We start from the raw sequence: 21,773 nt of genomic DNA, 5'->3' as shown, positions 1-21,773 counted from the left end.
TGTTCACCGTTGCAATGACAATAAAAAATGAACTTTAAATAAAAAAAAAAGGTCAAGGCTTTTGCGGTAGCTGTTAGCAGTAGTAGTCAAGACTGTGTAAACGTATCAAATGAACATATCCTCACGCGAACTGTATTTGAATTTAAGGCCAAATGGTTTGAAATCATATCTCAGTGAAATAAACAGCTGATGGTTTCTGGAACTCTGCTCACATAAGCAATGCTACAGTACTATAAGGCGACCCTGAAAGCTTGTATTAGGTGGAGCCGTTAGAGGAGAGTGGCTTGCGCTTTCATTGTGTACGTAAAACACCCGAGTAATATTCTGTCAATCAAGTGACCTTTAACCTGACCCTCCCGCTTCCTTTGAGATGAGCAGTTGTTAAAGCAGTCATCAGCAGGATAGTCCTATCTCCTTGCTCATTTACATGGTGGGTGTTTTATGACTCTTATCAGCAGCAGAGGAACTAGATGAATTGTTTCCCAAAGCCAAGGTGAGAAGGCACTGATGCAATCAGAAACTGGGAGCTCAAAGATTAAAGCAATGTGGGGCTTCAACGGTGTGGGGGGGGACGGACTTCTAGGCTGGCTCTGATCATTACAACAGAGTCGGGAACTCCCTGTTCGGGCGCAAGTCTCTGCAGCTGAAGATGCAGGTCGTGACCACCCCCCAGATCCCAATCACAAAGAAAAGCAGTTTCTGCAGAGGCTTCATCATATAGGCTCTCTTTCACGAGCGTTTGAACTAGAGCTTTGTTGCTGGGCCACAACCGGCTGTTTGTTTAGTTTTTTTCTCTTCCCAGGCCTCTTCCTGGTGCTCGTCGGTTTGACTCATATCTGCGTTGAAAGGTCGGCGCGCATTACTCATCTGACGGTACACGTTTGGGGAACTATGGGGGCTTGGGAAAGGTGGAGAGGGGCCAGCTCTAAGGCAAGTCGTGTTTAGCTTTCAGGTATCTCTAGAGTGAAGTGTCAACCCCCCCAAAACACACACACACCACCAACAGAGTTCAGGTGTCCCACTACAATATAGCACAGGGCTTCTTATCCTTGAAAGGGTTTTCTGAAGCTGGGATTCCCATGAGCAAGGGGTCGTATTTGGCGTGCTCCGTGCAGTAATGCATCAGCTCTGCCGAAGCCTTGGATACCTGCGAGAAAAGACAAACAAAGGGAACAACACGTGGTAGGTTAAACGTGCGAACGGGAAGACAAACAGAAATGAGACATTGTGACATTGCGATTTGTACAGTTGGCTTTCTGTAAACAATGAGTGTCGAGAGCAAAGCTCACCTTTATCCTCTCGATGCTGGCCTCTATTCTGAGCTGCTGGACTGTTCTCTTAGCTTGGGTGATGTTATTGGAGCTTTGCATTTTCGATGACATTTCATGCACCTGTGCAAAACAGACATAAAAAAAAAAAATCCACTTTCATGTACAGTAAATATACCTCAACGTCTGTTTGTGTCAAATAAAGAATGTGTGTTTTGTGTTTTGATCATGCCTTTCACAGTTTAGTGGTTGAAGCTTAGATTGATGGGAAAGTGTTTAATCTGAAAAACAGCAGAAACTGCAACACACTTGAATGTGTATGCTTCCATGGAAAAATACACACAATGAAGTATGTGTTCAAGTTTGGATCCATCTTCCGGTAAGAGATACACCCAAGACTTACACAAGAGATTCTCGGAGTGAGCACTGACAGGCTGCCAAACAAACATACGCACTAACAGCTTCCACTCGTAAGTCGCAACGCAACTTCCCAAAAGTGACAGTTGACGCAAGCCTTCCTTGCATCGACTTACGCGCAGAGAAAATGGCTCAATACACAATTCCGTAACAGGAAGGCTGTGTAGGTCGTGCTGGACATTATAACAGGGAGTCTGGAGCGAGCCCACATGGCTCCAAGCAAAACAACAGGTCTGCCAGGTTTCTCTCTCGGCCTGGAACCTGTCCCGTCAGAGGCCTGGAATCCTTTCAGGCCTTGGGGGCTAGCTCAGTTTCTCTCCACTGTAAATGCAAATCTGTATTCCCCTGCAAAGTCAAATTAGGACAAGAGGCTGTGGCCTGGCCTTTGTCGAATCATTTAAAGGGACCTAGATGTCGTCGACATCCCCGAACTGAAAGGCAGTGCGTTGGCTCGGGTTCATGCGCGGCAAAAGCATTCCCCGAAGCCACGGAGCGGTTAAGATCGAAATCCTGCACACAGCTAGGCCTGGCAACGTCTGCCCCGCCGTCGCACAGGGGTGAGCACGGAGAACAATGTCAATCCTTAGCTGGAAGTCATAATGCCTGCGATTCCGTGGAAGAGGCTCTGCTGAAACAGGAATAGGGAGGGGCAGCACTGCACGTGGGAAGAGCTACAGCACGAAGCGGGGCCCATACGTCTCTCTAATCAACCCACCCGCTCTCGCCCCCCCCCTCCCCTTCCCTCCACAGGAAGCAGTATCCCCAGCTTCTCTCTGAAGTATAAATGATTAAATATGGTCTGGTTTAAAAATAGACCTGCAGAGGAAGAGCAGTGTGCACCAAAAGCAGACAGAAAACACAAAGCGTTGCTACCGAAATGATTAATGGTTCCTGAGATAAACAGCCGGCACCACAAGCCCGCGCCCTTTTCCGACTTCACAGGGAAACCAAAACTGTGTGTGTGTGGAAGGGGGGCTGGGTGGTGGTGGGGGGGGGGGGGGGGGGAGTCCAATCTAAAAGGATTAAAAGAAAACGGCATCAGTTACGCTGCCGTCCCTCACGAAGCCGCGCTAGACAAAACAGTGCAAAGTGCACGTTTGTTTCAGAAAGGACACGTTTGACTCATCCGTCCCTGGGTGTGTGGCTTATGCACACTCCAGACAATTCCTGGTTGCCCCGTGGGAGGATTGCCTGCGCATCGGCGGCCGAGAGCTTCTCAGCAGCGCGACCGCCGCGCTGACCAGACTGAGGTGGACACGGGAAAAGCAGCGTAATACCCCCGGTCTGAGTCAACGGCGAGCTGCAGCCAGCCAGCGTCACGCCGTCCGCACAGACGGGAGGTGACGCCAGCGGCGGAGGCTGCAGGCTCACAGGAGGAACTTGAGGTGCGTGGGGCGAATCACTGTGCAACAACAGGGCCTTTGTCTTGGCTCTTGTCGTCGCTTTTTCCTTTCTTCTTCTTTTTTTTTTTTTTTGCGCCGTCGTTTTCAGTGGGAGCTCGACCGAAGCAGACTGACCTTCCTCTGACCCCTTTCACACTCTGGGGACGGAGCTCGCATTCACGAGCCAGTCGGAAGCGGAGGAGGGGTTTGAAATGGGAAGGGAAGGGGGAAACCCAATGAAGACCTTTGAAATTCAAACTGTTTGGGTGACGATCAAGGAATGTTACTATTCCGCGGCCTGACCTGGGGCGGCGCGTTTATCTGGGTGTACAGTCAGACTGTCGGAAAGGGCAGGGTGTCCTGGACCACCTAAGCACGCCGGTGCAGAAGGTCATTGTGTACCCAGTGGACTCCCTGGCAGAGGAGCCCAGCTGTGCAAATAAATCGCGGCGCAGGATGCGCTGATTGGCTCTCACCTGTTGCCCTCTGATCCAATGAGCTCCCTGGCCTTTGAAGTTCCGCCCATAAAACGCAGCGGGGAAGCTCCGCCGCGGGGCCAATCGGCCGGGGGGGCCTGTCAGATGTTCCCCTTTGCAAAACAAATAACAAAGAGGACCACCCCTCGCTCTCGGCTCTCTCGGCCAGGAAAACACATCTGAAGGAATGCCCGTGGAAGCTCGAAGTGCCGCCCACTGTCAGTCCGCCTCCTCTCTGAACCTGACGTCAAAGTGTTTACTATCAGCCGCGCCACGCCAGCGCCTAGCACACTGACGCCCATTGATGCTAATGCTGCTCGTGGTCGTTCGCCAGAGAGGCACTGCTGCCTTCATGTGGCTCGCCTGTGTGCACAGGTGGGGTTTCCAGAAGCGCCCGCCGAAAGCAGGTTGGAGAGGTCACGACAGGCCGGTGTGCACTGTGAGGACGAAACTATCGCCGACGCATCCTTTTCATTTCGAATGAGCTCGACACAACCGACAGTTGCCGCTGGAGTACTTAACCCCGTGCAGGGACCTCAAGGCTAAGTCTTCCTGGCACCGTACATTCGCAACGCAATGAACGACCTCGACGAACAGCAAGGAATGATCCAAAGCGTCGACGTTCAAAGCGCCGTCTGAACCGCAAAGTTAAACAGATGCCGTGTTGGCTAATTGCAGGATGATTGTTTCAAGAATGAGCTGGGAGGGCCGTGAGAACAGGGTCTTATCAGCCGTCCAGTCACCACGGCAGGAGAGGCAGCTCACTTATCAGCCCTCAGCACATCTAAACTGCTTGGCAACGAGATGGCCCGACTCCCACTACTGGCCCAGGAAATGGGGCCGGCGGAACAATAAGCTCACGGGCTCGGGGAGGCTGGAGCACCATGGTGACAATGCCCCCACGCTATCAGCGGCACAGCACGCCCCACACTCCTCCGTGGCCTCTGTGCATAGCGGCGGCTGACAACGGAAGCTTAGACAAGTTTAACTGCACCCTCATGAGTGCTCATCTCAGACGGCCTGATGTTATCTAGGAGCCAGACAGTCCAAATGAGATCCACAAGCCAGCCAGGCGTGCAGGGGAAAGAGACAGGCCCGGTAGAAAAAAAGAAAAGGACAAAAAACAGCCACCTGTTAAGGATACAAACGCATATGACATACTCGGCTGCTAATTCGAGGAGACAGACAGGCTGCGTGAGCCACGTAGCGGCAACGACACTGAAGCGAAGCGCGACGCAGTTCATCACTTGGGCCCGCTGACAGATTGATCCCGTCGTTGCGTGCTGCTCTAAACCATCTGACGGGGTTCTGATGTGAAGTCGGCAGCGATTCAAAGTAGCGGGCGGAGGGCGTTTTGTTGACATTCAACAGGCTAGAAAGGCTCCTAGTCAATGAGTCATGAGGCACTAAGTCAGATGTAGAGTCAGAGGGAGTTTTCTCATGGATGGTCCTGTTGTGTGAAGGAGCGAGCAGCACCTTGTGTGTGGGGAGAAGGTCACACTCAGGACAATAGGCCTGAGTCTCTCTTTCTCCTTCCCCACCTGGGCCCACGTGCAAACAAACAGGTTTTCCGTTTCTCCAGTGGCTCACCCACAGGTGTGAGAATGCAGCCAGTCCCGGGGCAATGGAAGGATCAAAGCTCATTGGGGCTGCGATGCCTTTGATTTGCTGAGAGACGTCGGCTCATCTGGGCCATTGCCCGCCCCCCCCGCCCCCACCCGGCGAAGTGAGGTGAGCAAGAAAGCAAGGATTAACGGGTTCCACTTTGAAGTGTCTACCGATGAATCTGTCAGGCAGGCCATAAACGACCGGCAAATGTGCACCTAGAAAAGAGGCTTGCGTTAGTCGTTGCTGTATTTGTGGGCGCATCACATCTTAATCCTCCTTTGACTGGCTTCCAGAGACTACGAATTGAGCGACCGTTGTCGTAAAAAGGGGGCTGGCTGAGAGCATGCTAGAAGACACATTCCAGCGGGAGCCAGGTAAAGGCCAGCATGAGAGAGAGAAGAGAGGGAGATGAAGAGCAAAGCAAAAGGGGGGGGGGGGGAGAGAGAGAGAGAGCTACAATAGTAGGTAAAGGCAGCAGTCTGGACTGCCAGATGCAACATCAATGAAGCGTCCCGCCATCTGTTTCTATTAATACACGAGCACACACCCGCGGAGGAGGTGGGAAAGGGGGGGGGGAGGCGTCATGCAAACCTGTTGCGCGCAGACCGCTCGCTTTTGAAGGCGCGTCACGAAACGAGGTTTGGCACGCAACTCTCGCCAGTGCCCATTAAAAGCCTTCTGTCTCCGTCGACGAAAGAGAAGAACGTTTTTTTTTGGAAAGGCATTAAGGAGAGTGAAAGAATGGAATCAGCGCACCTTTCCTAGACAGAAACCCCTGAGCTTAGCTGGTAGTGAGAGCTCACCTTTGTGCCGGTACAAAAAGAAGCTTTTATTTGGAGTGAATTCTTCTCGAGTGAGTCATTTTGTCGAGTACATCTAGATAGCTAGGCTTTGAATCATCAAAGGCCCTCCCGTTTGTCGTCTCCCTGTACGGCTGGAATGGCGACTGACTGTGTGGTCCTTTGAGTGCCTATTGTGGCACGTTGTTAGTTCGTAGCTTATTGCTCATCTCCTGGAAGCCCCCCCCCCCCCAAATGATCATGGTAAGGAACAGTTACTGATTATGCTTGAGTTCCCCCAGCCAGGCGAGCTCCTGCCCTTTTGGTTTCTCGTGATTCTCACACAGTTGATATCAGAGAGAAGCTCAAAGGACTGCATGTCCTTACTCTATCAAGAGAGAAAAACGACCACCTCCCATAAACAGAACTGGCCCGCGCGACAGCACTGGCTTGCAGCCCTCGACTGCATGTGCTTCACTCCCCAGGGCTGAGGAGAGAGAGAAAGAGAGAAAGGAAAGGAAGAAAGAAAGAAAAAAAAACTTTCCCCCTTTCCCAAAACCAAACTTCCTGGTGCCCGGGGCAGTTCTGGGTTTCTGTGCAGTTAGAATGCCTGGGTCTCTCAGACGACTCGCCTTTGTCTAGACAGAGGGGTAACGACTCTGCTCACTGGAGAGGAATTCGGCAAACCCACAAGCCCTCATTCTCACACACTCCTGGTTCGTCTCTCCGTCCGCCCAAAGCACCTACTGTTGCGATAATGTCACTTTTATTCTGCACCCCCCCTCCCCCATCCGCCCCCTCTCCCCCATCCCCCCCCCCCCCTCCTTCCCGAAGGCTTTACGTCCAACTGGCATAGCATGTCTCTGTCACTCGGCTGGGCACTGAATTCTCACTGAGGAGAAAAACAAAAAAAGACATTCAGCATTGTGGCATGAGCATTCGTGGCAGACGCACTTAAATGCATGTGAGCATAATTGCTTTCAGACAACTACAAAAAGATGTGTCTGAAACACCACATACAGCATCCATGCATTCCCTTCCATGTTGGCTGTTTTTGCTCCAAACCTTGGTCACATGTACAAACTGTTATCTCTTCTCGGTCAAAGGCACCGAGCACCTTTCACCCAGTTTCCAAGACACATTCCTTGCTGGTAAAGTCAGCGTTGACCGAAAGGCTTGGATGATGGGGATGACAGTTATGGAACTATAAAAGACAGTGTCAAAATGCAAATGAGATGTGTGCTCGTTGTGGGCGATGGATATCACAGCCAGTCTAACAAAATGCATCTCCTGCAACTACTGTTAGAGACCGATCAACACATTTTCTTTAGCGTTTCATAAATGTCATCCCATCAACCAAGCCACAACATGAACGTGAAGCCCTTTCGGGTTTACTCGGATTCGGAGATGAGATCCTGTCGGATTGAGGTGGAGCCATTGCTAATGACACATCATTTGGGTATTGCAGTGGAATGTGGGCAGAGTTTGGAATGTGTGCACACATTGTGCTCGTGCTTATCTGAGGCACCCAACCCACACATAGGGGTCCTCAATGTGCTTTGTCTTATCTGTCATGTGACAAGCCCTGAAACAAAATGTCTCCGTGCTGTATATGGACTTAAAGACCCACCGGCTTCGAAATCGTAGCATTTAACTACAGCACAGCACATTCCTAACCTGAGCTACTCCACAGTACAAGACGAATAGCTCTAACACCCCGACACAACTGTGCAAGCCTTATACAAAGCAGATGGATCCTAGAGGATTCTCTCAGGCGTAAACACTTCACATGCTTCTGCAACACACATTCTTGGCCAATGTCTACAGGCCAAGTCTTTGAGCTTGTTCTAGGACAGAATTAACTTGCCTGGCGATATGTATTCAGACCCCAGTGTCCTGAACAATAAAAACTGCATTCCAGGTGGCCTCCCTTTTGTGGTGAAAGGAACACGCAGCTCAAAGTACAGGCGGATCAGCGCCGTGAGGACAGAGGTCTGCTTGTGTTACAGCATGCACAGGGTGGGTCAGGTGGCCGAGCGGTTAGGAAATCGGACTATTCATCAGAAGGTTGCCGGTTCAATTCCCGGCCGTGCGAATTGACGTTGTGTCGTTGGGCAAGGCACTTTACCCTACTTGCCTCGGGGAGAAATGTCCCTGTACTTACTGCAGGTCGCTCTGGATAAGAGCGTCTGCTAAATGAATACATGTACATGCACAGCCTAAACGTTCACCAGCCCCATTGCACTTCACAATCCTGTTCAAATGCAAACTTATACAGCGACAGTTTAACAGGCAACAGGCTGTTCATTGTGAGATCTTGCAGAAATACAGCTGGCAAACCTGCTGGTCACTGAACAAACAGACGTAATTCTATGCACGTAGTGTGCAAGCGACATCGGGCAATTTTTGCAACGTGCAACCAATGAGAGTTGAGCAAACTCCGAAAGAGACACGGTGGTTACCGTTTTCCGACAGCCAACTCTCAACATTCTTTCCTGGTTTTTCAGGGGGAATTACGTGACACCGCTGGAATGGGTGTGATCTAATCATGGCATGAAAGGGGGTGGGGGGGGAGAGGGGGGCTTGGGGTGAAATCACCAAGCCACAGAGCAGGCAAAGTTTGCCACCTGACAGCTTATCACGGCAAACAGACACGCAGAGAGGAAATAGGAGGACAAGAAAATAGAGGAGGGGGGGCGGGACAGGGGGCGGGACAGGGGGCGGGAGGCATGCTGGCAGCAATGCTCATCTGCCTCCCTAACAGAAGTGCCCCGTCGTGAACTTTGGTACGCCCCAGTGCTCGGTGTGTGGCTGTGAATACTGAGTAGGGCGGGGGGGAGGAGAGGAGGGGGGGAGAGACTGCAGAGCAGAAGGCTGTCTCTGTTGGAAGGGTCTGAAGACAGAGTGCTCGCTTTCTCAGAAAAGGCCGGTGCAACATCTTCCTGCCTGGAAACCACCTGACTATGACAACCACTCCTCCCATCCTAGCCTCGTTTATCACCTCTCTGCGACTCCTTATAAGGACTATCCACTGCATACACCCAAACGGACAGCTGGGGCAACTATGCCAACTATGCCTACTGAGAACCAGTTTTCAAAAATGATCATTTGGGGTTCATTAGGCCTGTAAACGAGTGAAAAATTGATCTTTTGTGTGTGTTTTCTACTCTCTGCCCTGTCCGATGTTCAGCATTCATGTGGGTTGGGGCGGGAAAAGTGCAAACATGCAGAGTCAGCGCCAGGCTTCTCAACTCTCCTCTGGTCACTGAGGTGCAGCATTCGTTCCCTCCTGAGTTGGCTCCTGGTCCGCTCCTCAATCCCTGTTCAGGTGCGATGCATGGTGGACATTTCTGTGGGCCTTGTTGGTAATATATATTCAACCGGACTTTGTGCACGCGTGCATGCCACAGCCTACCCCCCCGCCCCTCCCCTCCCCGCATCCTGGAACACGTTCCTCGGCTTGGAGAAAACGAAAATGAAACGGCGGAGTCTGACTGAACAAAGGTCGGAGTTTGTGTTTTGTTTTGCAGGTACCGAGCACTGGGGAAGAACACGGGACTCGAGACACGAGCAACGGGTAGCAGAAAGTATGAGTATGAGTAGCCAAAGTATGTTTGCATATGTCGTTCATGACTAAACAGAATGTCGTTCATGACTAAGCACTCCTCTCTCAGGGTGTCGACCCGGTCCACCGTCTCACGTGGCCTCGGTGCCACCGTGTCTCGTCTGCCAAGAGGCGTGGCCTCTCCTGATTCATGTGCAGCGAAAGCCACGCACGATCGAAAGCCACCGAGTCCAACAGGAGTCTCTCGTTCCTCGGCATCCCATACGGTTCCTCTCTGGGTGCTCCCGAGGGAGTGTGCGGTATCGGCGCAGGAGACGATCGACTCCCCCTGAGGCTGCAGCTTCCCTCGCGGGGGAACGGCCAAAGGAAGCCGATACCGCCAGGGGGGTTGCAAACAGCCTATAATGTGTTGCGCACATGTTAATAACCCCATTACAGAGGAAGAAGAGCCATTGTCGCCCCCCCCCCACCCCCCCCCCCCACACCTCCCACTTCTTCTCCTCACCTTTAGGAATGAGTTTAGACCGCCCCCCACCCCCCCCCCCCCCACCCCCCCCCCCACACCTCCCACTTCTTCTCCTCACCTTTAGGAATGAGTTTAGACCCCCCCCCCCCACCCCCCCCACCCCCCCACAACTGTTGTGACGTGAGAGGGTGTCACTTCAAGTCTGATTTAGGAGGACAGAGGTCAATAGCCGCGGTTTTGTTTTGTTACGAGTCCTCTGCGTACGTCAGTGCCTCCGACTGGCCCTTTCCAAACCATTCACGATATAAAAGGTTTAACTTAGAGAGGCTGGCCTGACCAAATCAAATCCAGCCCTCTTGACGGGCCAAAATACACAGCAGATGCTCAGCCAGCACACCAAGTCTTTGCTGCAGTCACGCTCCGCACAACTGCACAGGAACAATATGTACCTGTGTCTGGATGTGAGCACGTTCACACGCTCCACAAGTGCACGCACGCACGCAGACTACATATTGGTCCTGCCCGGTGGGCGAGCGCGTGCTCGGGCTGCTAGAGTCCTTGCATGTGGCCCTCTCCTCAGTCAGTCTGGGCCCCAGACGTGGAAGGGCCCGTGGCAGACTTAATGGGCTGGGACACTAACCGTCCCCGAGGCTAGTCTGGTCCGGCCCCACGACTGATCTACTGCCAGACGACCCCCCGAAAAGACACCCTAACCCTTTCAGGGCCAGAACGTTCCAGTTCCTCAGCTGCACGGCACATGACACACACACAAACACATCTGCCCTGTGCGGAGGAGGTCAGGGTAGTTCAGACAGGCACGGCAGCTTGTTTACGGCGAAGGAATGTTGCAGACCCGATTGCAGGGGCACACCCGTCACTTGGATCTGCAAATCTCCTGCACGCTCGCACATGTATTCACACACACAAACAAACGCGCGCGAACGCTGCCTTGCATGCGGCGAGGTCTGTAACTCTGCCACCGTTATATTTGCATGGTCGGGAACGTGTTGTTTAGGACATTAAGTAGAAGTGCTATTTAACCGTTTCCATTTCCTCCATAATACTTCCTTAGCAGCATGTGACGGGCACGAGCCAACCCATCCGTAGCACAGGGGGAATTATGTGTGTGTGTGTGTGTTTGACAGCCTGACAAAAGAGGACAGAGCTCCACTATGTGAGGGTGGGATTGTGTGTTAAAAGCTGCTGACGGAACCAAAATGCTTTAAAAGACCCATTCATATGCCAGAACCAATGCTCTGAATGACCTAGAGGTCAATCGTGGTAACCCGTGGTTACCAAACCTGCCGAAATCCTTGCTCTTTCTTTCCCCATGTGGAAAGAAAATGTTTGAAAATGTTCCAAATAAACCTTCACACCTGAAGTCGCTAAGCTATCTGAAAGGTTAAAGGGGACACAGCACTGCTAAAGGGAGAATCAGGTTGTTGTTTTTTGAGTTGGGCTCTAACTCCTTCGGGATAAGGAAGCATTCATTAAATGTAGATTTCATAGGGAAGGTATGCGAGGACCGGTTACAGCGGTTTGTTTGGAGTGCAGCTCCACTCCAGCCGAACGTGTCTGTTTTGCTGGGCACCACCCTGTTTCGGTCAAAAGCCCATTTTTACAGAGCTACAGACCACCGGGGCGCCATTTGAAATAAACGTTATTCCTGGACATGCAAATATTTCCTTTTCTCCTGTCTGGTAGGAGGAAAAGCGTTTCAGACTGCCTGGAAAGGAATCAATAGGCAACAGGAAAAAGCAGCTCAGCTGTGGAATCTCAAGCATTCGGGGTGAGGGAAGCTGTTCTTTTCTTTTTCTTCCTTCTTCTTCTTCGTCCAGAGCCACATCAATATCCCAACTGCTCTCCAGCCTGTGCAGCCAGACACTCCTGTTTGTTCAGTGACGCTCGGCATTCCTCGGAGGGCTCCCACGTGGGAGAAACCTGCAGGGTGGTGGTGCCGGCTAGGATTTGCATCCACTTCCAGACGGAAAAGCGTCTCAGGGTGGGAAGGAAGAAAGGGCGTGTGTTTACTGCCGAACCATGAACCGCTCACCACGCACTCATACACCTAAGCATGAAGTCATACCCCTAGCAAGACACGTATCATCCTTAAGGCCCCCCTAACAGTGTCTGTAGCTACCAGCTAGGTGTTTTTCGATGCTAATGCCAGGCGGTATTAAACAAAGCCTCATGCCAAACAGGCTGTGGTTCTGCTTGTCAATACTAGCGCACTTGGCCACAGTCAAGACGTCTGACACAAAGGGATTGTGGGAAAGTGAGTCGGAAACTCAATCTGCTGTGACCCAATTGTGCTCGGGGGGGTTGATATGGGAGCAAGGAACCAACAACAGGAGCTTGATCTCAGGTTGGTAACACCTGTGGTGTTTCCTGGTAAAAGAGGCTTTCCTTCTCTTCACCCGCTGGGATTGGACCCATATTTTCAGACAAAAGCCCTCAACTAGAGTCGTTCCAGGCACCGAACAAAAGGTTGTTCTGCAATTTCAACTTGCGGTGCATCCGTATGCATCTTTTATGATCCCTGCGGTTTGCTGCCCTCAGAGCCGCCGCCGTTTACGCACACGAGAGGAGCAGGGACCGGATAGGAAGAGCGCAAACACACAGTCGAGGACGGGGGCGGCGCTCGGGTCTGACGCGGACAACGTCCACGTGACGGCCACGGTGTGTGGTCTGGTCTGCGAGGCGCGGGTCAGTGACCCGTGACGTCAGATAGATGAGGCCACGACGTCCCCGTTTCGCGGAAAGGCCACGGCGGTCTAGGTTACCGCCGCCGTCCAGACGGGACATCCGATCCCGCCATCTCGGACGAGGGGCACGCACACACATCAAGGGCGCGCAGAGGTCAGTCGACTGATCCATTCAGATCGCCCCGGGGACAATCGACACGTCGAGTTCCACTCGTCAAAGTCTGGGAACCTCTGTGTTTTTTCTTTCTGCGGGTGGGCGAGAGGTTTCCAAGGAAGACAACCAACCTGTCCCAACGCAGGAATGCGAGGAAATGTTTCACAAGCAAGTTGCACACCCCAATTGCACAGAAGCTGATTCTGCATGCTACGTGGGGAAGGTGTGAAGGGGAGAGAAACTGTAGCTGTTTCAACAGGCGCTGTCGCCCCTTGTATCTCTGCAGGCCACCTGGCACGGCAAGCGCACCCCCACCCCCTCATGGCCTCTCTGCAGAGAGGAACAAAGGGCAATGGTGCCTGGGGGGGGGGGGGGGGGGGGGGGGGGGGGGCTGGAAGGGGGAACTGGCTAGAACTCCAACTCAGCTGTGTCTCTCACAGATCGAAAACAGGTTCCCTCTCCTGCGTGTGAAAAGCAAAGAAAAGCGGGAAGTTTAGAGAGAAGGGGGGGCGGGGGGGGGGGGGAAACCACATATCTCAGTCCCTCTCCCTCTCCAGCTCAGAGGGGAAAACAACCTCTTCCCAGAACCTGTCGTTTCACAGCCGCCGCGTAGCGGTGGTGACTAAGTTTGAAAGCGGAACAAAAAAGAACCTCAGGGGGGGGGGGTTGCTTTGAACCGAAGAGAGCGTGCGAGGCAGTTTCGCCGCCTCGCCTCTGAGACATCAAACCGGGCAATCAAAGGAGCATCAGCAAACACATCACTTCCTGCAGCGCTGCCACTCGAGCTGCCCTGCCTCCGCTGCACGACGGAGGAGGAGGAAGGAGAGTGTGTGTGTGTGTGTGGGGGAGGGGGGTGAAGGAGGAGGGGGGGGGGGCGTAGGAACAGGAAACGGACGGAGCGGAACCCAGCCGCCGCGTCTCGCGGGAGGAAATGCCCATATATGAACAAACGGGTTTCATGAAACAGGATGGAAGATGTGCCTCGGGAGGGCCAAACCCTCTACAGTGGGACAACAATGCAGTCATGTGCACGCCACATCCCCCAGATACACATCCATCAAAGCGCGCAGCCATGTGCACCCTCACTCGGCTCCGATGGCTTCCCCCCAGAACATTACAACCCCCTTCCCCCCCCCACTGACACTGTATCACCTCAGGCACCGTACCGCGAATATTTCATCGAAACCATGCTATTACGCCACAAAGGACAAAACCGTATCTCGACAATAGGAGCCGGCCAAATCGTGTTTCTGTCTCGGCTCTGGAGCCGTGGAGGCGTGGAGGAATGATCCTGCTCCCTGACAGCGCTGGGCACAGGGGGACAGGCTAAGATGAGTGAGTGTGTGTGTGTGTGTGCAGAGGGGTGAGGGAGGGGGGGGGGGGGCTCGCCGGAGCTGCAGCACACCTGCGTCGCTGCGTAGAAGGAGTCTTTGTTGAACACCTGCTCTGCCCTCCTGGTCGTCACTCTGTAACTCTCACTTTTGTTGAGCCATTACAGGTGACAAACACACAATGCCCGTGTGACCCCCCTCCCCTCCCTAACTGGTTGACCTTTTGTACTGTATGTAAGAACAGCCAAGTGTTTACCTTAGGACATGCCTCGGAATGCCAAACATGCATGCTTTGCCTGAACTTTAGCCTAATTGCCAAGTGTCAAGATTTAGCAAGGCATGGAAGATGATGTTGAATGTTTGCAACGCACTCTGTGGGAGATCGTCTTGTACAGATGGCTGAGGGGTTAGGGAAATGGGCTATTTATCAGAAGGTTGTCGATTCCCGGCCGTGCCAAATTACGCTGTGTCCTTGGACAAGGCACTTCACCCTACTTGCCTCCGGGGGAATGTCCCTGTACTTACTGTTGGTCGCTCTGGATAAGAGCGTCTGCTAAATGACTAAATGTAATGTACGCCCCTTGAATGAGCGTCATCCCAAACTGTTCATTGCATGGTTTGCGAAAGCACTCGGATGTGTTACAGAATGACAAATGGACACATATCACAATAATAACTAAACATTTCTCTGTTTATGATGGTGACTGGAACAAGGCCACGACAAGGAGTCAGTCTATGACAAATGTTGCCTTAGAGTGCCATCTTGTGGATGTTAATGTTAGTCATACTACTTGTGCACTTACAACAGCAAAATACTGTGATATAACCCATGAAAAATGCTATTTTATGTATTTTTTTTCTGGAATGTATCTAACATGTGAATTAAATTACATGCATGAAATGTCAATAACTGTCAATAACTTTTTTTAACTTTATTTTTTACAGTTCTAGTATCCACATATGTAACTGTCTATAGATAATAATTCAATCTCACACTGAAACACGTTTTTCAAAAGAACCTCCAACATCTAATATATATTCAACAAAAACTTTCAATCCCATCGAAACCATCGTTCATCAGTTCACCAGTTCTGTCACTAGAGAGCAGTACTGCCTCACAGGCATCAAGAACCACATGGATTTGGGGAAAGACTCCACCTAGGATGTGATGAGTAATGTATCCACGTCTTGATTGATTAAATCCTGCTTGTAACCTGAAGCGTACCAACGTAGCCCCCAGGTATAACAAAGGGTCACAGGTTGCACCAGGGCCAGTGAGGTGTGGCCTGCTGAACTGAGAGAGACTGACCTGTCTGGGAGGAGATTACAATATGTTCCCCTGGTCCTCCACTGGATGGAACAACCTAGAACACAAATGGACAATAGTGCTGTGAGAAAATACTCAATGAACAATACTGGTTTCACGAACATAAGTGTTGGTGCCCAACACAGTGTCAGTACCACACACAGGGGGAACATATTGGAATGTGCATGAGAGATAGCATGAGAGAACTACAAGAACCAGAATCCCTGCTGACATCTTCTCGTGAAAAATGATGTAGGCCACCGCACTTGTGCAGAGTAGTGACCAACTATGGCCGACAAGATCAGGCTCATCGCACAAACAGATCAAAACACAATTCGGACATATCGATTTCCCCTTTACGTTTTAAAGGGTCATGTTTGCCCGAGGTACTGAATCTGTGTACTACAACACAGAGAGTCAATCAGACTTGAATTAGCTCCAATGATCGTAACTTAATGGACGTAAGTGGAGCATATCACGGCTGTTTAATAGCATCCCGTGGCACAGTAGCATTTCAGGAGACATTAGACATATTGCCCCATGCACGCGTACTCTACGTGGGTTTCAATTTAAGGTCACAGACTGAACAACAGTGTGTTCCGTTTGAGTGAGGCTTGTATGTTTTACAAAACACATTCATGATACAAAAACACATTAGCAAAGTGACCATGTCACTGTAGTGTTTTCCCAAGTAGGCCACGGTCTGGGTATAGAGATTGCTAAGCAACAGGCTAGCAATGCACCTAAATAGTGACTTATGTAAGCAGAGAACTGATTGACAGCATGGCAACACACTCTAGCACTGTTTCAAAAGAGAAAGGCCAGAAAATGATGACATCACTGCTCAGTCTATACCTCCTGATGAACATTTATGCTTGAGGACAACAGGTACAACATCCAACCAAACTTACAGTCACACATGAAATATTACATTTTTGTCACTGGTAGGATTATGTTTTCGGTTACCGTCGGAATATCTTCAAATGCAGACTTGATGATAAGAATAAAAGTGAGAGGAAACTTGGTGTACAATAAACTGAGGTACTGTGTGACCAAGCTCCTTCAATGTTCCTTAAGGAAGTTGGATCCATATGTGGTTTCTGCTGGATTGCTAAGCAACAGTCAGGAAAGTCATCACGGAGACCAGAGAGAGTCCACTCCAGCGGAAACCATCTGAAAAAGACCCTGTTGCAAAGTCAAGGACGTGCAATGCAACGTTCCTGCAGTGCAGAAAACTTTTGTCATCATTTCAGCACACACCCCCCTCCTTCCCCTCCCCCCATTTCCGCCCCACCCACCCACTCACCCAAAAAAGGGATCTTTCCAATCCCAACAAAAAGCTTTCAAAATAAGAAACTCAGATGATGTGTATAGTTTATTGAATTACATTAACCAACAGCTTACCAACAACTGACAAAAAACGAACGGTACACTGCACGGACAGAAACATATTTCACGTGGGGAAGTCTGTATTTTCATGTTAGAGGTACATATCTCAAAGTAAACGTGCTTTTGTTTCGTTTTTCCCCACAGCAACCAGAACCAAGATAAGGGACGATTGAGCGTGTAGCGAACAAACAGCCAGCTCCTCTGTAGGTCACGTTTACTGACAACAACAGCTCGAATTGTGCGTGTGCAGTTAGATGGAAACCATGGAATGTCAGCACGACCACGATGATGAAACAAAGCGAAGCCGCAAAGACTCTCAACAGATTCTGTACGACTGTCCTCGTTCCAATTCGACCCATGTGAAGGTGAACACCAGAATATGCACCTCCGCTACCTTCACCATAAACACATTCAAACAACCTACAGTAAGAAGCCTGCACGTTTTTTAGACTTACAGATTGGTTCGTTCCCTACGATTCTGAAACCAATCATGCTTTATCACCCAGTGTCTTGCAGTTGCTATGCAACCTCCTACGCTTCTTCCATAGACCAGCAACAGGTCCAGTCTAATGTTCAGTTCAGAGGGTGGATGATGTAGCCTTGTCTCCCTCCGAATTCTCCTTTGAGCGCATCCCATAATATGCGGCAGTGGCCGTAGTTCGGTTGGAGTGACTTGCATAACACTTGTTTATCCAAAGCTTTTTTTTTCTCCCTCACAAGCTCTTCATAGTCATCACGGCCAAAGTTCAGCTCTGACACAATGGAATCACAAATCAAATGTATGGGGTGGTTGTGTGTGTGTGTGTGTGTGTGCGCGTGTGTTTGTGTGTGTGTGTGGGAGGGGGGGATGCTGCAGTCGGTTTGCTCTGCTGTGCAGGGTGGGTGGGGAGGCCGGGGTGTAAAGTTTCTCTTTAAACAGCAGCTTGGCCGGTCCGCCTGACTAATTACACATCCAGGAGGTCCGACTCCCGCGTGGCCCCCCGGGTCTCACGGGAGGAAGACGACGCGGCAAGGAGGAGCAGGTCGTTGAATTTGACGGCGCCGCGCTTCATGAAGAAGAGACACAGTCCCCGAAAACACCCTGGGGGACGACCCCCCTAACCAATCCCCCCCTCCAGGGAGATGCACTTAAGAGCCATACCTGGGACACACAGCAACCAGATGAGCACGCGTCTCAACCCCAGTCAACCCCCCCCCACTGGCTCCATGCCCCGACTGACACTCCGAGAAAGTGTAGGGCGGGGGCGGGGCATGGGGGCGGGGCATGGGGCAGAAGGCTGCAAATAGTATCCTATCACCTTCACAAGGCCCTATGACGTCATCTGAGGAGAGGTGACCTAGCCAATGGGGCGAGTCAGCAGAAAGGCCATGAGCTGCATTCGAAAGCAACCTTTTAGCGCCGCTGAACAGCCTTGATTTACCTGCGCTAAGCAGGATGTCTGCTGCTGGGGAGAGAGGAAACGAGGCAGACGGTCGTGCTGAGGCAGCACAAGGGCCCAGTCCTGTTCTACCACAGCTATTCACACAGGCTAGACAGACGGACACACCAGACAGACAGGCAGGCAGACAGGCAGGCAGGCAGGTTCAAAATAACACAAAAATGGTACCCACGCACACACACATACACCCCAACATCACACCAACCGCCGGCTTCCAAAAATAACATCCTGTCATCCTCCCGCTGTCCCCCGCCACCCCTCCCTTCCTCATCGCTAAACGCCCACCCCACCCCCAACCCCCCTCCCACACACGCACACGCGCACGAGCACTCCTGGTGGAATAGTCCCGTTCCACTTCATTCACAGCCGAGCAGAAAGCAATTTTCAGGTGGTTTTCACTAGGGTGCCCGAAACATGATAGAGACTAGGGCCCTCAAGATTATTAACAACAGTCATATGAAAAAAGCTTTGTGATCGTCAGACAGACCAGCTACTGACTTCAGTCCGTGGCCTGTTCAAAATCTGTAGCTAAAACAAACAGTAGCTCTACTTCTGAACCCATGTCTCTCCATTTGAAGTGTGTCTGTTTGTTTGCTCATTGCACAGGGGAGAGAGTCCGATGGCGGGAGTGTTTTAACCAACACCAAACACATGAACGAAAGACTTTGTGAGTGAAAGGGCACCGCCCTGCTAACCCAATGACACAGATGAGGAGAGACATGAAGGCTTAATTCCATCTATGTTACTCAGTTGTCCAGGCAACGCTTCTTGACGTCATTGCTCCATCTCCGCCCAACAGAGCTTCGTTTTCCCTACGCTAAAACTCTCCCAGACAACTAGGAGTACAAAGAACCCATCCCCCAAAAATGACCAGTTGGAATAACTAACAAACACATTTCAGCGCAGCCTGAAAATGAGGGAAACCGTTAAATGGACTGGAATCCTTAACTGGAATCCAAGCGCTAATACATAGGCACATGAAAGCACAGGCCTGCCCAGCATGAACATAGTACATACTGAGCCATGTCTAAAAAGGTAACAATGACGTATTTGCCTTAATATACCCTTGTTTGTGTGGTATGGGTTTATAGGAGAAATGGATGTGGATTTTCAACCTGCATATGGTTGAACTGGTCTTGTTCTATTCTTCTGCCATCCCCATGTGTTAAGGGGCAGCCCATTCCTTTTCTGACAAAGCAAATAACCCTCTAGAAACTTCAATAGAGTAAAGGCCAGCGGCTGTATAATAACATCCTGATTTCTTTTTGGGGTTTTTTTGTTCAGGGGAATGATGAGGGATTTTTGATTAGAGACAAAAGCAAACTGACATTTTCCTCCTCATAACAATGAACCACTTGATGATGGCGACTTCAGTATCGACTAGCAGTATTCTCTAAGGGGCTTTGTGACCAGGGTAGTGACGCAGAGCCAAGCTCCCTGGAGGCAAAGCATGGAATTTGAGAAAGGGGGGACTGAGAGGCGGGGCGGGGGGGAGAGGGGGGGGGCACCCTCTCACGAGATTAACCCACACCAGGGTCCACACACTGTAACTAGGCAACATGACCCAACGCACGTCATCGCCCAAACCGCTCTCAGGTGGTACGCGACTCAGATGCTGGAAGCAAAAGACTAAAAAGGAGCGTCTGTCATCTGCCTTTTCCAAATGTCCGTTGCTTTGTTCAATCCCACATGCCGGGGACTGAACCATCGAAATGAGATTAGATGGGAAGTGACCCCTTCACCTCACGTCTCTTTTGTGCCTCTCATTAACCATACTCAAATCTTCACCATTTCATTCCATATGCACGTTTGAAGCTATCACATAGTTCATGACCCTTGATATGTATTTCTGTTTTAGCCTGAAGTCATAGCAGTGGAGGCCAGACCATTAAAAAGGTAAGTTGATCAAAGAGAAAGATTAGAGCACCATAATGAGAACAATGCCTGATTGTCAAAAATCTTTCACTAAGTAACTTGTTGAACTGATATAATCTATGTGCTCGCAGTGCTGCGTTTAACAGTTACACATACATGTGAATAATGACACATAGGGGCAAAAGTCAGACCCGTTGAGAAATTAACTTTCACGCATTACCATAATGGTAGTTCAATAACTAAATGAAATGACATAATAATGGTAATTCTTCCTCGTCAGGGTAAGGCTACTTGAACACATGCAAACAAAATGAAGAAAGGACTTGTAAAATTCATGAATTAATCTCGGTAACTCCACTGAGCAACCCTGCAATTAGACTGCAGGTGATGCAGGTCACGCTGGTTGGAGAGGGGCTGAGCCGGTTTGGGCTTCACCAATCAAAACAGCGGACATTATTCAGTGAGTAGTGGTATACAATACATACATTTTACGTTACATATTAATTAACAAGTTTAGTCTGATTGACCCACTCGCGGGAAATAGACTCTGAGCTACGTTAACTTACAGGCTAATAAGATTTCTAAAGAGGACAATTATTTTGTCATTATGATTCTGAAGCATGATCCTGAAATGGCAACATAATAGAATAATATTACGGTTTTCATATTCAGTTCGGTGCCTACCACTGCTCTTCAAGATCTAAAAACATGAACGGACTGCTTTCAGGTCCTGTAAACAACAATGTTCACGAAGTATATTTGTTTTATTTTGGAAAGGTCGATATTGGTCGGAAGTTTCGAAAACCAACGCGAACAATGAAAGCAATGTATACAGTAATCTATTAACCAATCACTGATAACTCCACACTCACCTGTTCTGGGTTCAACAGCAACACAGCGTGAGGTCGAAGAGAGGAATACAGAACTACAATTTTCGGAAGCGCTGTTTGCAATGGCCTCGGCTTCAGTCAAAGTATGCTGAAGTCCCCAGAAATGTTGTCGAGCCGTATTAATTGTGCCAGTAGCCAATGCTCAGTTAAAAATGATTTATGAGCCTGTCAGCAAAGATTCTTGCTCTCTGCTTCGACCCTTTAAGCATACAGCTCCGATGGTCCTTCAGCTTCCCTCCACTGCCTGAATGCACGCTGTTTAGCCTACACGGAATGGTGGTGGTGGGAGAATAGGCTATGCCGTTTCTCATCTCGCTTTCTCAATCTGAATATACAGGGCGCCCTCTGCCTGTTAGCCCGACTGAACTGTCGGCTCGGGTTAAAACGTTACCAAATAACCTTTGACATACATTACTAATAATGATTCATTAAAGCATATCCCCACAATGTATAATCTTCCAGTGTGTATTGTAACATGAAAGTGCGTTCATTGAACACAAACATTTTAATCTGATTCTGCAGGTGTCTTTCTCAGAGGGTATTCCTAATGGGACTACCATTCGGAATCTCCATCATTTGCAGAAAAGTAACTGAAAACCATGTCAATATTTATTTTGCCCAGCCCAACAATGTAATATAGAAGTGTCTACAACGGTAAATGTAGGCTTGAGACCTGAGAAACCTGCTATTCCACTGTCCTCAGACCCGGACATGTTTTTATCA

At 50.2% G+C, this 21,773-nt stretch overlaps 1 protein-coding gene across 5 annotated transcripts; it reads right to left on the bottom strand.

Annotated features, from left to right (window-relative positions):
• Positions 1-475: 475 nt before the first annotated feature.
• gng12b (guanine nucleotide binding protein (G protein), gamma 12b) lies at positions 476-21,374 on the bottom strand. Of its 5 annotated transcripts, XM_047049791.1 has the most exons (4): positions 21,033-21,374; positions 15,461-15,515; positions 1,290-1,391; positions 476-1,147 (listed from the first exon to the last, which is right to left on the bottom strand). In XM_047049791.1, the coding sequence occupies exons 3-4, from the start codon at positions 1,380-1,382 to the stop codon at positions 1,022-1,024; spliced, it is 219 nt and encodes a 72-aa protein (XP_046905747.1). In that variant the 5' UTR covers positions 1,383-1,391; positions 15,461-15,515; positions 21,033-21,374; the 3' UTR covers positions 476-1,021. The 5 variants fall into 5 exon arrangements, with proteins under 5 accessions (XP_046905747.1, XP_046905748.1, XP_046905751.1 ...); XM_047049792.1 differs by lacking the exons at positions 15,461-15,515; positions 21,033-21,374 and adding an exon at positions 6,563-6,676; XM_047049795.1 differs by lacking the exons at positions 15,461-15,515; positions 21,033-21,374 and adding an exon at positions 5,955-6,518.
• Positions 21,375-21,773: the final 399 nt, after the last annotated feature.

The sequence above is a fragment of the Hypomesus transpacificus genome, chromosome 26, assembly GCF_021917145.1.
Source record: "Hypomesus transpacificus isolate Combined female chromosome 26, fHypTra1, whole genome shotgun sequence".
Taxonomy (NCBI): Eukaryota; Metazoa; Chordata; class Actinopteri; order Osmeriformes; family Osmeridae; genus Hypomesus; species Hypomesus transpacificus.
This window is presented reverse-complemented; position numbering and strand designations above follow the sequence as displayed.